At 33.6% G+C, this 18901-nt stretch overlaps 1 protein-coding gene across 1 annotated transcript in view; it reads right to left on the bottom strand.

Moving 5' to 3' along the window:
• Nucleotides 1–3583: 3583 nt before the first annotated feature.
• Mtr4 (exosome RNA helicase Mtr4) overlaps nt 3584–18901 on the bottom strand; it is a 52750-nt gene continuing 37432 nt past the window's right edge. The window contains exons 12-15 of the mRNA XM_074180124.1: nt 9185–9426; nt 5141–5377; nt 4683–4845; nt 3584–4362 (exon numbers count right to left, since the gene is read on the bottom strand). Of these exons, the coding sequence (XP_074036225.1) occupies nt 4042–4362; nt 4683–4845; nt 5141–5377; nt 9185–9426 (963 nt within the window). The 3' untranslated portion in view covers nt 3584–4041. The remainder of the gene's footprint in view (nt 4363–4682; nt 4846–5140; nt 5378–9184; nt 9427–18901) is intronic.

Raw genomic sequence — 18901 nt, 5'->3', positions numbered from 1 at the left:
GAAACAGTGACGAGAAGATGATTTTATTTTATAGACGCGCCCTTTTCCCCCGCGGCTGGCGCCCCAGTTGTAATATTTGGAAATCCTTTCTTATTGCACATCTACAATATAAAATGAATAAACATAGAAAATATGCCGGTACGGAGAAACAGTGATAAAAAGGTGACTTTATTTTATGAACGCGCCCTTTTCCCCCGCGGCTTGCGCCCCAGTTAGAATATTTAAAAATCCGTTTTTATTGCACATCTTCATGATAAAACGAACCTACATAAAAAATTTCAGACTAAGAAAATTTTTCAGTATGGAGAAACAGTGATGAAAAGATAATTTTCATATGTAAATGCTCCCCATATGTAAACCCCAGTTGGAATATTCTAAAATCCTTTCTTATTTCATATATACAACATAAAACGAACTTACATACAAAATTTCAGCCTCCGAAAACGAAAATATATCGGTACAGAGTAACAGTAATGAAAAGGTAATTTTCATATGTGAACGTTTCCCTTTTATCCCCAGCGGGAGCCCCAGTTGGAATATTCAAAAATCCTTTCTCATTGCACATCTACAATATAAAACGAACCTACATACAAAATTTCAGACTCCGAAAATATAGCGGTACGGAGAAACAGTCATGAAAAAGTAACTTTTTTCATCCGCGACTGGCGCCTAGTTGAAATATTTAAAAACCCCTTTTTATTGCACATCTACAACATAGAACGAACCCACATACAAAATGTGAGCCTCCGGAAATATAGCGGTACGGAGAAACAGTGATGAAAAGGTAACTTTTTCCCCCACGGCTGGCGCCTCAGTTAATTGGAATATTTAAAAATCCTTTTTTATTGCACATCTACAACATAAACCAAACCTGCACACAGAATTTCAGCCTCCGAAAACGAAAATATACCGGTACAGAAAAACAATGATGAAAAGGTAATCTTCATATGCAAACGCTCCCCTTTTATCCCCAGGGGGAGCCCCAGTTGGAATATTTAAAAACCCTTTATTTTTGCACATCTACAATATATAACGAACCTACATAGAAAATTTCAGACTCCGAAAATATAGTGGTACGGAGAAACAGTGATGAAAACGTAACTTTTTTCACCCGCGGCTGGCGCTTAATTGAAATATTTAAAAATCCTTTTTTATTGCACATCTACAACATAGAAAGAACCCAGATACAAAATTTAAACCTCCGAAAATATAGCGATACGGAGAAACAGTGATGAAAAAGTAAATTTTTTCACCCGCAGCTAGCGCCTCAGTTGGAATATTTAAAAATCCTTCTTTATTGTACATCTACAACATAAACCGAACCTGCACACAGAATTTCAGCCTCCGAAAACGAAAATATACCGGTACAGAAAAACAGTGATGAAAAGGTAATCTTCATATGTAAACGCTCCCCTTTTATCCCCAGGGGGAGCCCCAGTTGGAATATTCAAGAACCCCTTATTTTTGCACATCTACAATATATAACGAACCTACATAGAAAAATTCAGACTCCGAAAATATAGTGGTACGGAGAAACAGTGATGAAAACGTAACTTTTTTCACCCGCGGCTGGCGCCTAATTGAAATATTTAAAAATCCTTTTTTATTGCACATCTACAACATAGAAAGAACCCAGATACAAAATTTAAACCTCCGAAAATATAGCGATACGGAGAAACAGTGATGAAAAGGTAACTTTTTTCACCCGCAGCTGGCGCCTCAGTTGGAATATTTAAAAATCCTTCTTTATTGCACATCTACAACATAAACCGAACCTGCACACAGAATTTCAGCCTCCGAAAACGAAAATATACCGGTACAGAAAAACAGTGATGAAAAGGTAATGTTCATATGTAAACGCTCCCCTTTTATCCCCAGGTGGAGCCCCAGTTGGAATATTTAAAAACCCTTTCTTATTGCACTTCTACAATATATATAACGTACCTACATAGAAAATTTCAGACTCCGAAAATATAGCGGTATGGAGAAACAGTGTTGAAAAGGTAACTTTTTCCCCCGCGGCTGGCGCCCCAGTTGAAATAATTAGAAACCCCTTTTTATTGCACATCTACAAAATAGAACGAACCCACATACAAAATTTAAGCCTCCGAAAATATAGCGGTACGGAGACAGTGATGAAAACGTAACTTTTTTCACCCGCGGCTGGCGCCTAGTTGAAATATTTAAAAACCCCTTTTTGTTGCACATCTACAACATAGAATGAACCCACATACAAAATTTAAGCCTTCGGAAATATAGCGGTACGGAGAAACAGTGATGAAAAGGTAACTTTTTCCCCCGCGGCTGGCGCCTCAGTTGGAATATTTAAAAATCCTTTTTTATTGCACATCTACAACATAAAACGAACCTGCACACAGAATTTCAGCCTCTGAAAACAAAAATATACCAGTACAGAGAAACAGTGAAACACATATAAAGGCACCCCTTTATCCCCAAGGAAAGGGCAAGTTGGAATATTTAAAAATTATTTCTAATCGCACATCTATAACATAAAACGAATTACATCCTCCGAAAATATAGCTATATTGAGAAACAGTGATGAAAAGGTAATTTTCATATGTAAACGCTCCCCTTTTATCCCCACGGCGGAGCCCCATAGGCATATTTGAAAATAATTTTTTGGTGGGCATCTAAGACAAAAGAAGCACCTATATACCAAATTTTAGCTTCCTGAACTTACCAGTATGGAGATAGAGAGATGAGTGTTAAGTGACTTTTGCATTTATAAGTATAGATATATAATATTTGTGCGTATAATTTTGTTTGTATGTTTCTTGAATTGAATAAATGTTTAATCATTTATTGAAAACTTTTACCAGGATTGATGATTAAGCAAACACGCCAACATTGCTATTCAACAAAGGTTGATCTACGAAGACAAGTGACATGTCATTAATTGCTGATAAAGCTTTATGGAATTCTTCAGAACCATCAAAGCAAAATCAACAACGGATGAAATGGCACATCCATATCTGTGAATTTTACACTGCTAGCAGAATATATCAAGTAAAGATGAAAAATTCATATTCCTTGCGAATGTTCGATCTAGTCACAAGTCAAATTTTCTGTGACTGTGACCGAACACCCGTAGAAAACTGAATTTGTATTGAATAACCATATGCTAATAGTTCAATTTTTGATACGTTGCAGAATCTGATCACCACAATGAAGTCACTAATGGCTGTGATATGATGCAAAAATAACAAATCACACCATTAGTTCCTTTACTGTAATAACCAATTTATCTATATGGTTTCTTCTGGAATTTTCTTCAGAGTTCAACTACTTACACGTTCAATTGAAAAAGCAGATATCTCGCCACCCGAACTTGGTGACAAAGCCGCATGACAAGAAAAACATCACACGGCTAGATCACCAAAGATTGGGGAGCAAGAAAAAATGTTCAATTGTTTGACACTACATGTTTCACATCACTTACCGAACTCAAAGTATCCTAATTTGCTCAAATTCGATTTCACTATCCTTTGATAAGTTTCAACACTGGACGTGAGATAATTCCGTACTACTGTCAAATGTCAGTAAGTGCAAGAATAATCTCACGAGAAGTAATAAAACTTGCTAGAAAAATTTACTGAACTTTGTACAATAATACATGTAACTTAAACTCGGAAATTCTTAGGTACTACAAATTTCGACACAATGGTTGAACTGCAAAAGCACTAACTGAAGTTGAACAGCTGAGCACACTACTTTTAATCACAATAATGTTAACACTAGGAAGGGAAGGGACAAATGAGGTTCTCAGAAGGTCAGCAGGTACACAGAATTACCCTAACCCAACACAATTGTTAGGATTCTAAAAATATTTCTATAGAAAAATATGCTAGTTGGGATTAGGCAAATGACATTTTAAGTGTAATTTTGTACTGGGAAGGCAATTTATGTGAAATATGTTTCAGATGATTCAATTATTGAAAAATCTAATTCATATAAAGTTCAGACAATCAAAAACTTTATAAATAAAATTTCAAATATTGATACAAACAAAATAAAGCATAATTACAAATAAAGACTGGACGAAAAAACAATATCCCTCTTGATCAACTTGATGGCGGAATTGAACTTATCTTCCAAATCAGTGTTACCAATTGTCTTGGAAGCTTGTACCATTTGCCTGAGGAGCTCCTCCAGTCGTCGCATGCCTCTTACTATGGATCCTTCAAAAATCTCCGTCATTCCACATATGTCTTTGAAAGGGCTGCCATTGCACCAGGCAAAAACTACATCCATTAAAAACGGCTTGAATCGTTCAACATATAACTCCTCATCTAGAGGTAGGCGAGCTTCGTTACTCACTTTTGCAATACGTCTTGCCAAATCCTTGAAAATTAATTAATATACACTATTGGTATTGTAAAGGGAGTCGAGGTCATAAATGTGATAAAGTAATTATTTAGCTCACAAATGATCTAAACTTTTATAAAATGACAAAATTCAAAATTCGATTTGCAGATTGATTATTTGTGATCATTTTTCCTAACGAAACTAGTTTTTCAACCTTTTGGGTTTTTTCAGACAGTAGAAAGTAATAAACCAAAACGCTTCTGCAAATTGAAATTTTCCTCAAGGGAAGTGACCTTATCAAGTATAATTACAAATAAAAATATTTCTAAAAATAAAATGAAAAAAGTGTCACTCACCTGCATCTGTCTCAAAGGTCCTGACAACTCCTCAGATAGTTTTATTTGTTCTGAACTCTTTTCATCACAAACAAAACAACTAAGCAAAGCACATCCTTGTGCAGGTGTCAAAACTCCAAACACTCCATTGAAAATCATTTCAGTGATCAATAATTCGTCAGCGCTAAAATAAAAAATTTAACATTCAAGTTAAAACCGTTATCAATTTAGTGTCAACATATTATTTTTTTCAATATAAAATTGTTTCTAAATCGATATTGGTCAAACTTTTTCAAAAGCACGATGGGCATTATTACCAATAAAATTGATTGATAATAAGCAAACTTTTTGAAAAAAAAAACTATCACCAATTGAATTAACTTGGCATTTTTTTTTTCAAGAAGCCTCATTATGTATCGTAAATTCCCCAATACTGCAGAACAGTTGGCAAATATGTTTTTTTTTTTCAAAGTACTCACCTGCTTAATTCACATGCAACTCTTCCCTTCAGCTGGATAACATCTGTGTTTGTACAATATCCCAACCTCCTCAACACTCTTTTTCGACATTTCAACTCGTCCATCTGCAGTACAGATTTTGCTTCCAGTAATTTTTGTTTTGCAACTGCAAGTTCATCTCTCACAACAACTTTTTTTTCATATTTTGGATACTCGGTATCCAATAAAGAATTTTTATTCATAGGATGTTCGTACATTCTACAAATAAATAATATAACTTGTTTTATTTGGAGTTGAATCAATAGTAGATACGCATATGAACAACATAAAAGCAAACAATTCATTTTCCAATGATTTTTCAAATTTTAAAATTATAGAACTTCTGGTGTGGATGAAGTTTGTGGAATTTATTTATATAGTGTTTGAGAGTTGACCTGATATTCTCTGCAAGGATCAAAACATCTGAGTATGTGAAATTCTCAAGTTCTATTGTGAGGTAACAATGTGGGGAGTGAATTGCATGGACCTATCGAAAACAAGGAAAATTGTGGTTCTAGGTGGAGCTATTTGATATGATATGAACATGACATCAATAAGTAGCAGGGAGCATGCCGAAAATCTAATACAGTAAAAGAAAAACTAAACATAATCTGATTTTCGGTATATAGGTATATATATACGGTATACAGGCTGATTCACGGTGGATGGCACATTAGACGTTTCTGGTGAACCAGACAACGGATCACTTTGAAAATTTAATGGAGGGCATATTCGGACATTCTCTAGCCAACTAAAATATTTTCGACAATGCGGTGTTGCCGCTTCTACTGGAAAGCAGTAGCAACTTTGATTTTTCAAATGGAACACTCTGTATATAATATTATTTTTGGAATCTCCAACAATTGCCCGACAACTTTTCTTGATATTTCTCTATACCTATCTGTTACCGTTTTCGAAATAAAAATCAATTTCAATTTTTTTCTTCATGACTTCTAAAAATGCCGATATCTTTTAGTTAAGAAGTACTATGATATCGAAATTTGGTTTGGAGTTAGGTGATACTTGGACACTTCCCACACGTCAGCCTAATCTCCGTTACTTCAATACAGGGTGGTAAAAAAATACAGTTTTTTCGTTTGCTTGAAAAAGTTGCTGAAATTTGATTATTTAAAATGGAACACCCTGTATATTATTGAAAATTTGGAAAGCTGCTGAAATTTGCTTTCTTTCTATGTATATCATACCTATACCTAACTAGTCAAGTTTCGGACTTATGAACATTTATTTGTGAAAATGTCCCTTCAGAATGGTATTTCCATTCGGTATTTGGTAAGCAGGCCATGATTACTATTTGACAGTAGCGTTGTGACATTCTCCTAATAATATCGACATTTTCGTCACTTCAGAAGTTGCAAATACCTACAAAACGATGGAACAAAACTATTCAAACGAAGTTCTTATGAATTTGTTTATTATTTTTGGACAGTGTGACAAAATTATCAGCAGAACATGTAGAAAGTTCAATGAAATGTATCCGAATCTACCGCCAATGAACCTCAAGAAATGTATACGAATTCAGAACAATTTCAATATGTTTGGATAAACTTTAAAAAAGCACCAAGAAACTTGAAATTGGAAATATTGATATGAATAATTATAAAAAAGTAAAACAATCATGTGGAATATTTCAAAATATGTTCGAATCGCTGGCCGTTCACTTCCAAGCACTTTAAAATGCGAGTGTTGACTGCTTTCGTGGTGGCAGATCTGATTTCATTGGGATCCAAATCTTCAAATGTTTGGGCAATCCTTACAAGATACCCGTGCCTTCTCTCGAAGGCACGGGTATCTTGTAAACTTTTTTATTAAACATTCCCCACAAATAAAAATCTATTGGATTAAGATCGGGTGATCTCGCTGGCCAATTCCATGGTCCCAAGCGCCTCATCCACCGATCGTCAAATAGTCTATCCAGTTCTGCGCTCACTTCTCTTGTGCAATGTGCAGGAGCTCCGTCTAGTTGGTACCAACAGTTTCGATAATCTTCGAGTGGCAGATTATCCACGAAACTGTCTACAGTATTCTTCAAAATATTCAGGTAGCTTCTGGATGTTAATGACTCCTCGTATATCACGTACCTCAATTTGTTGTCCATCAACATGCAGAAAACATTAAAACTAAATTTTTCTTGAAATCCGGCTTCTTTTGTGACGTGAGGATTTTCACTGGACCAATAATGAATTTTTTCTATTGAAAATCCCTTCTCTCGAAAATTTCGATTCATCAGTCCAAATAATTTTATTTAAAAAAGTGGATCTTCTTGAATGCGTGTCAACAACATTTCACAAAATTCTACTCTCTGTTGAGGATCTTGAGGCTTCATTGCTTGAATTTTGGTGAATTTATAATCATGCATTTTATGTCTTCGCAAGATTCTTTGAACAGATGAATATTTTATACCCAAATCTTCTTCAGCACTTCTTATCGATGACTCGGGAAATGCGTGAAAATATGCTAAGACATTAATCTGGTTGTCTTCGAAAGTTACGGGTCGAGGCAAGTTTCTTGGTGCTTTTAAAGTTGATCCAAATGCATTGAAATTGTTCTGAATTCGTATAAATTTCTTGAGGTTCATTGGCGGTAGATTCGGATACATTTCATTGAACTTTCTACATGTTCTGCTGATAATTTTGTCACACTGTCCAAAAATAATAAACAAATTCATAAGAACTTCGTTTGAATAGTTTTGTTCCATCGTTTTGAAGGTATTTGCAACTTCTGAAGTGACGAAAATGTCGATATTATTAGGAGAATGTCACAACGCTACTGTCAAACAGTAATCATGGCCTGCTTACCAAATACCGAATGGAAATACCATTCTGAAGGGACATTTTCACAAATAAATGTTCATAAGTCCGAAACTTGACTAGTTAGGTATATGTATGATATACACAGAAAGAAAGCAAATTTCAGCAGCTTTCCGAATTTTCAATAATATACAGGGTGTTCCATTTTAAATAATCAAATTTCAGCAGCTTTCCGAATTTTCAATAATATACAGGGTGTTCCATTTTAAATAATCAAATTTCAGCAACTTTTTCAAGCAAACGAAAAAACTATTTTTTTACCACCCTGTATTGAAGTAACGGAGATTAGGCTGACGTGTGGGAAGTGTCCAAGTATCACCTAACTCCAAACCAAATTTCGATATCATAGTACTTCTTAACTAAAAGATATCGGCATTTTTAGAAGTCATGATTTTCGAAGAAAAAAATTGAAATTAATTTTTATTTCGAAAACGGTAACAGATAGGAATAGGGAAATATCAAGAAAAGTTGTCGGGCAATTGTTGGAGATTCCAAAAATAATACTATATACAGAGTGTTCCATTTGAAAAATCAAAGTTGCTACTGCTTTCTAATAGAAGCGGCAACACCGCATTGTCGAAAATATTTTAGTTGGCTAGAGAATGTCCGAATATGCCCTCCATTAAATTTTCAAAGTGATCCGTTGTCTGGTTCACCAGAAACGTCTAATGTGCCATCCACCGTGAATCAGCCTGTATAGGTATATATACGGTATATAGGTATATATACGGTATTTACGTATATATAGGGTTAGTTTATTGTAGTATTTATACAAATTTCTTGGTTTATCTTATATCATCATGTACGTCTTCTCAAACATTGACCAGGCAGGCACTATGGAACGTATTTTATAGCATAAGATATTGATTTCAACAAATATGTCAGTTTTCTCGGTTATTTTCTACAATTACTTTCGGCTTTGGAAAAATTCAGTTACTACTTTTCATTCCGTCAGACAACGAAGAAATCTTTTGGGAATTGAACAGTGGACGAAGTCGAAATCAACTGTTATCTGTTGAAATAATTTAAAAAATGTAATAATCTTAATTTCAATAATAATCTTGGCGTTTCTTTGCAAAAAGGTATTCTGGTTAGTTACCGAAGCCAGTTGAACACGAAAAAAACATCACGTATGTGTCACAATTTCAAGAATGAAAAATGTTGAAAAGAAATTATGATACGAATTACATTTACTTACTTTTTCTCTAGAATTTCTATTTTATTAACAATATCCACAAACTCTGGATCTTTAATTTTCATATCATTGATAGGATTCAGCAACGGAGGACCTTCAGGAAACCGTTTCTTGACCTCCTTGACAGCTTTATACATGCCCTTTCTGCTGTCTCTAGACCGTAAGTCATTGGGGCAGAATAACCTTACAGAAGAGATGTGTGTCACTAAAGATGAGTCCACGCTTACAATTTCTATTTCTCCTTTCTGAAATAAATATTTTTTTTCAACTAAATTGGTGAATACTGTAGTTCTATACAACTACATTTCGAAGTTTTTTCTTATGTTAGGAATCAAGTCTCTCTTTTAATGGAGGGGTCACTCATTATATATTTTTTTTATCAGGTAAAAATTCATTTCCAAGTTGATTTTTGGGGCCCGGTCACTACATATCCATAAGATATTATGGACACCCCATATTTTTACTACGGTTCAATTGTTTCTATATTATTCAGCGACATTTGATGAATAAAAGAAACATCATTAAACATTCGGAAGACCAAAATAACCATACCAATTTCGACACTTACCTACTTTTGATCAACGCATTCAATTCAAATAGAGTGCAAAGCAAGACTAGATTCAACAGATGTTTAGAGTTTTTCGTGGAAACAAAAAATAATAACAAAAACGAAAGCAAAGTGAGATGCGAACTAGGTGTTTACGAAAAAAAAAAGAAGAACAAGTTGACCTGAATAGAGAATTATTTCGCTTGAATGGGCGTACTTCTGATAGTTCTACAGATATCCGTATTTTAGCATTTTTCATAAACTTATGTTATGAATCTTTCAAAACCCCTAATTTCATTTGCTTAATTGATATCTCAATCTTCAGAATTCTCAAAAGAAACTCAAATACAAATAATTTCATAATTTGTTACTTTCTTTAAGAAATGGTTTATATTATTGTTTCGGGTTTGAAAGTAGTATCTGATGAAAAGAATAAAAACAATATAAAACATAGTTATTTCCAGGTAAAGGGACTGGAATGAGAGAAGTTAAAAAATAGAAATCCCTCTAGAACCCCTGTGGTGTTAACATTTGCAAATTCCTTTTGTTCTGGATTCTCCGTCTACCTGTAGAGGAACTTTGCAATTTATATTTAAAAAGCATGAAAGAATATTTGTTAACTTCAAGTACCTGTACCTCTTTCTTAAATATATGAATTAAATATCTTTTTTTGAGTGGGAAAGTCAGTTTCTGGTCCTTTCCAGTTTTCAACCTTACACAATTTCAAATGGATGGATAATGTAATCAACTGAACATTTTATCCTTTTTTTTTTAAGGACAAAATGCAAGCACTACAGGAAAATCCTCTCTCTCAGCGGTGCGAAAGTAGTAATTCACATTGGATTTGAATCGTTGGAGATTAAAAACATTTGGAAAAACATTCTCAGGAAGTTCATTCCACATAAACGCAGTTCTCCAGATGAAAGAGTTCTTAAACAGTGAAGTTCAAGGTGTACTGAGATGAACCTCGTAACGATGAGCAGCCACAGTCCGTCGCGTATTTCTGATTTGTACCGCTCTTGGTGGAATCAAATGTGCCAAGTCACTTGAACACTTCCCGTGAAAGTATCTATAAAAGAGAGGCAAATCTCCAACCTTTCTTCGATATTCCAGGCTATCAAGGTTGCACGTGATGTTCGCGTCTTCAATTAGGCGGATGGTTCTTTTCTGGATGGATTCCAGCAACTTCATTGGAACCCGAGCTCCACACATGAAACGTTAATAATACAAACTCTACAAAATGTTATTAGCCAGCCCTCTTTTTCTCAATGAATCAAACAACATGAAAATAATAAAAATAAAATGTTTGTGATTAATTTGAAAATGGTCATTCGATACCTTCACCAAACACAAAAAATTGTATTTCTAATTCAATACTCATTTTCAATCCATGGCCAATTTTTTCTAAATTTATAAAAAATTTATCATTTTCGATTTTATTCATCTACTCATTAGTTTTGAAATATCATCTAGAATTCACAGCAGTTTCAAAACAAATTTTTAATTGTGTACAACCATTTCTAATAGCGTTTCTTCCGTATAACATTAGATCCCACTATAATTATTTATAAAATATTCTTAATATTCTATACTACCAAACAAGTTTTTCCAATAAATAAGCTGCCGCTTTTACGTATCAATCATGAGCAGAAATAATTCATATGCAAACACTTCACTATTGGATGGTGAAATTGTGTTGAAAACCTGTAAACTGTTACACAACAACCTCAAAAATAAAGTGTTGTTTATTTTTTTTTAAATAAAACATTATATCAAAAAAGAAAGTAAAACAAATCATGAAATTATGAAACAACAAAAATTATTTGGCGCTCCGGGGCGACTTCATTGATTCCAGTGGCGCATTTGCTTTTTCAGCTGCAGGAAAACCCGGAAAAACCTGCAGCACCACATCATCTGAAGATCTTGATCTGTTTAATAAGTTCTGTCACAAATCAGAATTTATACAGGGTGTAACTAAATAAGTGGAAAACATTTAAGGAGGTGATTCCTCATCGAAAAAAGATAAGATCTTTCATATAAAGAAATTTCATTGGAGCATCCCTTGTTAAGATACAGCCTCTTAAAGGGGGTACATAAAATTTGTATAACAATTTTTTAAAGCACTAAAAAAGTTACAATATTGAAATTAACCTGACGTTTTGTACTACCAAAAAGACACTTAGCCAGAAATTGATTTGGTTTACCCTATGGTTGTAAGGGGTGAAAAACGCAACCCCTAAAATTTATTTCCAATGTAACTTTTTGTCTTATTATTTGTTTACCATTCAAAAATTTATTTCCGATAGCCTGTTTCATTCTAAACAAAAAATGTCTCTTGGGTTTTTTGCCCAAAATAAACCAGTTCGCAGCAAAAAATTATTTTAGGAACAACTACAGAGATACATCGTTATAAATGCGAAAATACCAAACTAATCTATCTAGTAGGTCGCTATTAGCGATAGTGACAATTAAATTGGTATGACGCTGTCAGTTTGTGAATTTTCGAAATTGAATTAATACTGATTGTGTGTTGTTGTTCTGTTCTTAATTTGTTACTTTAATAATTCACTTGGCAAACATTAAAATGGCATACACAAATGAGGAAATGGCTGATATGCATTACGTTTACGGTCTGTCGCAAGGGAATGGGTTAGAAGCTTCTAGAAGATATGCTGAAATGTGTTCTCAACGGCAGCATCCTTCACATAGAATATTTGCTCGACTTCATCAACGATTACGAAAATATGGTTCATTCGACAAAAGAACGCAGGATTGCGGTCGCCATCGAGAAGTGCGAACACCACAGCTTGAGGAAACAGCACTTAATTTGATTGAAGAACAACCTACTACCAGTACTAGAAAGATTGCTTTCCAGCTAAATGTTGATCATATGACGGCATTTCGAATTTTAAAGGAACAACTCTTATACCCTTTCCATCTGCAACGAGTACAGGCACTATTACCGCGAGACTTTCCGAACCGTCTTGAATTTTGCACTGGAAATGATTAGAAGAAATTGTTACTTCCTGAAGACGATAGAATTCACAGACGAATGTAGTTTTTCTCGGGACAAGATTATTAATTTTTATAATTACCACATATGGGCCGATGAAAACCCTCACGCTATTGTCGAAACTAACCATCAAGAACAGTTTTCTCTTAACGTGTGGCTCGGAGTTATTGGGGATGATTTAATTGGGCCTCATTTTCTACCTCCTCGATTAAATGGTGAGGCATACGTTCTTTTAAAAGAAGTGCATTCAGTACTGCTGGAGGAAGTTTCTTTGGGCGTCAGAAGGGATATGTTTTTCTATGCATGATGGGGATCCCGCCCATTTTAGTCAAGTAGTACGTCAGCATTTAACTGAAACATATGCAAATCAGTGGATAGGTCGAGGAGGACCACAGAACTGGCCCGCTCGATCCCCGGATCTCAATCCTCTCGATTTCTCTACAGCATTTGGTTTATCGTACTCCTGTTCGCGATGTAGAGGACTCAAGAAACCGCATCATCGATGCGTGCAGGGTAATCAGAGAGTCTCCAGGAATATTTGAGCGAATACGTGGCTCAATGCGCCGACGTCTAGACGCATGCGTAATGTCTGAAGGTAGACATATTGAACATATACTATGATTTCTACATGTGTGTTTTGTTATTAATAAATTAGTTTAGTTTATTACCCTTTAATCGTTTAATTCAGGTACTAACTACAAAATAACCATAAAAACAGTTCGCATTTATGACGATGTATATCTGTGGTTGTTCCTAAAATAATTTTTTGCTGCGAACTGATTTATATTGAGCAAAAAACCCAAGCGACATTTTTTGTTTAGAATGAAACAGGCTATCGGAAATAAATTTTCAAATGGTAAACAAATAAGAAAAAAGTTACATTGGAAATAAATTTTAGAGGTTGCGTTTTCCACCCCTTACAACCATGGGGTAAACCAAATAAATTTCAGGCTGTCTTTTTGGTAGTACAAAACGTCAGGTTAATTTCAATATTGTAACTTTTTCAATGCTTGTGAAAAAAATTTGTTATACAAATTTTATGTACCCCATTTAAGGGACTGTATCTTAACAAGGGATGCTCCAATGAAGTTTCTTTATATGAAAGATCTTATCTTCTTTTCGATGAGGAATCACCTCCTTAAATGTTTTACACTTATTCAGTTATACCCTGCATATAATTTGTAGTTCGCTCCGATAAGGTACTTCTTACAAAACAGCATATTCTTCGAGATCTATACTCACACATACAAAACCCAGTGACACAGAAGGAAAAAATGCATTTTGTGCTAAAAGTTATATTGGTGAAACTTGGAGATCATTAAAAGTGCAAAAGAATAAACAACAAGATTACATCAGAAATAGACATTTAACAAGATCGAAATTGTCGAAAGACATTTTGAAATCAGACGGTGAACATAGAGTTGAATGAACAAGACACTCTAAGAGACGTAAACTTAAATAATCAGCGTATATTCGCATATCTGGAGAGAAGTGTATTTCGAACAATTCGTTATTAATGGATCGTACGTGGCTACCAGTCTTGCATAAAAATATGGATAGTGACGAAATAGCAACAGACTGATATCAGAGAACACATTGTACTGCATCGAATGTTTCAGGAGTCAATCAACAACATTGATATAATTCCAGGTATGAAGTTAAATTTTGTCCATTTCCAGCCTCCGTAACGTTAAGATAAGTATTGTGTAATTTCTTAGTCCTTTTTTTGATAGATAAAATTATTTCATACGACAAGTTACTAATAAATAGAACATTTTTCTTCGTGAAAAATAATTTTAAGATGCGCAGTAATTTATCAAAGTTTGCTCTTTCTACACGTGTATAAAGTTCTCCATTACAATTTTCATACTTTTCAAATATCAAAGGTCATACTTTCCAAAGGCCCAAAGAAGGTCGATGAAAAAAACTGATTTTCCACTGAAAAATTACTTTCCTTCAATATAATTCATAAATATATTAACATTGGAGTCGGTATTCCTTAAAAGATATAATTGCCCATGAACCACTGACAGTACAATGCCTGAAGGCAATAAAGGAAAGTAAGGTCTTTTGTGCTTACAATAATATACTCAAATAGCAACAGTCTTCCGCTGTCTGTTTATTGATGAGGAAGGTAGAAAGAAAGTCCCGAATGGAAGGTTTGTCCAAGGGTCAGGTCGTCTAGACTTAGTTAGACACAATGGCTCGATAATTCATTATCAGAGGTCCTAAACTGTATCCACCCACAAATAAAGTAACCCAAATAAAAATAGATGCGTGATCAAGCATGATCACCACGCACATTTGTATCTAATGAGTAAAATTAACAAGCCTCCTTACGCTGGCCAATCAGATTTAACTGCAATCGGCTGGCGGAATTCATTGTTACAGTGTCGGATTGGTCGGTAACGTTTTAACGCCTGTTGTGTGTACATATATATGGTATTTTAAAGTTTAAAATTTTTAAAATGGCAAGTACTGATATGGCTGGAAAAAAAATTACTTTAGTGCGACTCTGTACAAGCAGCCTTGTCTGAGATATCACGTGCACTAAGCATGATAATGTTTTGGACAAAGTACAGTTCTTGAGACGCCCAAAAATAATATGAAAAATTAATAAACATCGGTTTTCAAAATTTGTTGTAATAACCTAGTCTCTAAAAATCGGGAATCGAGTAAGAATAATCAGACTTGCAAGGGGTGATTAATTAATTAATTCCATTTATCCAGTAAAATTGTAGTAAAACTGATCCACTCCACCGCCCATGTTGTTTATACGGTGCATTTCTTTAATGTCCTCCACCCTTTTATTTTTTGAACGGGTCAACTCAAAAAATTTAAATTTGGGATAATGAAATTAATGCATGGATACTTTATTTTGAAGTGAAATTGACAGATGAAACTTTCAAAGTGGCGACTGAGCGCCATCTGGGAAAAAAATTAAATGGAAAGGGAGGTCTTGTGACACATTCCTGGCAAAGGCTTCACAACCCTAGAACATAATGTCAATATCTTCAACTACTACGAAATGGCGGAACTTTCAATAATTGCCTGAATACATTGACATTTACCTACATAATATGACGTAATAAGCTTGAGGTCACTTCAGAAGATACTCGAAATGGTTGCCTTGATTTTCTTGACATATGAACAGCCTATCCGATATTTCACGCCAAACATTTTCGAACACAGTAACGTCAATATCTCTACAAATATTTATTATTCTCTGCCGTATATCCAACATTGAAGCAGGTTCAGTTTCGTACACCTTTTGCTTCAAATAGCCCCATTAAAAAAGTCCAAAGGTGTCAAATCTGGCGAGCGGGCTGGCCATCCTGTAGAACCATACAAATATTCATTATTCTCTGCCGTATATCCAATATTGAAGCAGGTTCAGTTTCGTACAACTTTTGCTTCAAATAGCCCCATAAAAAAAGTCCAAAGGTGTCAAATCTGGCGAGAGGGCTGGCCATTCTGTAGAACCTCGACGGCCAATCCAACGACCGGGAAAAGTAGTATCCAAATAGTTTCTTACTTGTCTGGAGTAATGTGGTGGTGCTCCATATTGTTGGAATACAATATCCATATTGAATTCATTAGGATTCGCTTCGACGATTTCAGTGATGAGAGGGTGAACAGTAGTTTCCAGCATATTCAAATATAGTTCCTCTGTTAAATTTTGATCAATGAATAGAGGTCCTACAATATAGTTTCTCATTACTCCTGCCCAAACGTATATTTTTACTGGATATTGAATATGTGTTTCCCGGAAAACGTGAGGGTTGGTGTCACTCCAATTTGCCGTCATGGTTTTAATTGAAGACAGGATTTCAGATGAATAAATAATGAATTGAAAATAGTTTGTTTGAAGGTGGTTGAAAATGTTTCGTGGACAATTGTCTTCGTATCACCCGAAGACGATTGTAGATACTAACAATCGAAACGTCGTGACATAACTTGGTTTGAAATCTTTTAATTTTTATTTATTTATTTTTTGTTAATATTTTTTATTTTTTTATTTTTTCAGCTTTCATTGATATTTCAATTTTTATTTGTTTGGTTGTTGCTTGTTTGTTATTTCTTTGTAATTTCAGTTTTTTGTTTAATAAAATTGTTATTTTTGGTTAATCTTTTTAATTTTTTTCAGGGTTATCAAATCAATTTATATTATATCAGACAATGGAAGTCCGAACTGATGAAATGAAAATAGTTTATTCTAAATGTTCCATAAATAATCTGGTCAACACATTTCTTTCAAGTCAAACTTTTTTCTCCGCCTCCGAAAAATACGAACGAGATGTCATTCGATTCGGAATAGCGTGTAGATAATTTTTGAAAATATTCAAGTGTCGCTTGCCGCATTGAAATTGCAAAAGTTACAAATGATCAACTGAAAAAAATGGGGTTTGTTTTTTTTGCAAATATCTCATATATTATTTGACATTTTTCAAATTTGAAGAAAGATTCAAAAAGAGGAGGAAATTTACCAAAAAAAAGTCCAACTTCCTGGAACTGTAGGACGAATACTTATAATTTTTCCAGAGGGAAAAAATTATTTTAACTTATTAAATATCAAAATAACGAATTAAAAAAATCAGACACCTACTGGATAAATTAATGAACGATAATCCGTTGTCCAAAAAAATTATATCATGATTTTCCAGTTAATCATGTATTAGTTAATTAACAATTTTTTTCTACTTACACAGGAACATTGCAAGTGCGATAATTGTTAAATAACAAAGCTGAGATTTTTTGGAGATATTTTTTGAAAGGTCTCAGAATAGATTCCCTTTGAAAAATAAAAAAAATATTATTTTTCAATTCGTTATCAACAACTTATTTAGGTTAAAAATTAAAAAGTTTCATTAATCAATCATTGAAAATATTTTTTTGAATATTACTATCGATCCCTTTTTTATGATCAGAAGCTACATGAAAATGATTTATTAATTTATATTTGCTATTATTTAAAAAACTGTATTATGTATTTTTCTTGAGAAAAAAAAAATTATATTTTATATTGAACTTTGAAAATTCTGTTCTCCTTTCTTTATCATTCTCACCTGGTTGTTTATGTTTGAACATATTATAACTTATAAACTAATTGAAATACGATGAAAAACTTGGAAGTTATTTATTCTCTATTAATTAAAGAACAAATTTAGCCCAAAATTCAAACTCTTACCCAGTTATTTATTCAGATTTTTTTCAATTTTTATGTTCAAATATCTTATAAACTAAAATAAATATGACTATATCACTAATATAACTTTGTACACGACCTATATTCATCAATATCAGCTTATCAATTTTAGTTTCACACTATAATCCTCTTAACAAATAGTTATGTGTCAAAATCATTGTAGTTAAAATTTTATGGATTTGTCTGGATTATGTTGGTAATAAGTTTTCAATGACCGGATAGGTTTTTCGGAAAAGTAACTGAGATAATAGTTTCTTTGGTATTATACTAATTATTTATCAATGAACTGACTTATGCACTGTCATCTTCATTATCATTTTGACGCTGGCGGCTATAAAAACATTGAAATACTGAAGATTATATTATGAGCCACCATCTAGGAGGCGTTCTCAGAAAAGACAGTAATCTAAAACGGAATAAAAAAAACTTTTAATAAATGCAAACAATTTTTTGTAATTAAATTGAATACACACATTTCCTAGTTCATTTTTAGTTTGTAACTAACTGCTGCTAACTAATTTCTATTCGTAATTCATAAAATAATAGATTTGAAGTAAAAATGATGGACTGAAATTATTGGTAAATATAGGAATAAAAAGTTATATAAGTGATATAGTCATATTTATTATAGTTTATGAGATATTTAAACAATAAAATTGAAAAAAAATCATGATATTTTTTCATAAACAAATGCTATAAATGGAATAAATAAATGGGTAAGAGTTTGAATTTTGTGCTAAATAAAAATTTAAAAAATGAAATTAGGAATATCATATTGCAATTTCATTTACCTAACCATAAAGGAATAGAGTGATGTTCCGTTTCCTTTCAAGTTTGACTTTAAGACAGGACAGTAAAGTTTTACAATAAATTGTGCCCAGCAGGAGACATAGACTAACCATAATGGTGCCAAATCCCAATTTCTTCTAGGGTAGGTATCCTTTTAGGTGCTTA

This window comes from Leptinotarsa decemlineata, unplaced genomic scaffold, assembly GCF_025532065.1.
Source record: "Leptinotarsa decemlineata unplaced genomic scaffold, Ldec_3_MD MMD2_tig00026294_RagTag_RagTag, whole genome shotgun sequence".
Taxonomy (NCBI): Eukaryota; Metazoa; Arthropoda; class Insecta; order Coleoptera; family Chrysomelidae; genus Leptinotarsa; species Leptinotarsa decemlineata.
The sequence above is the reverse complement of the archived record's forward strand: the minus strand, read 5'-3'. Positions and strand labels throughout refer to the sequence as shown.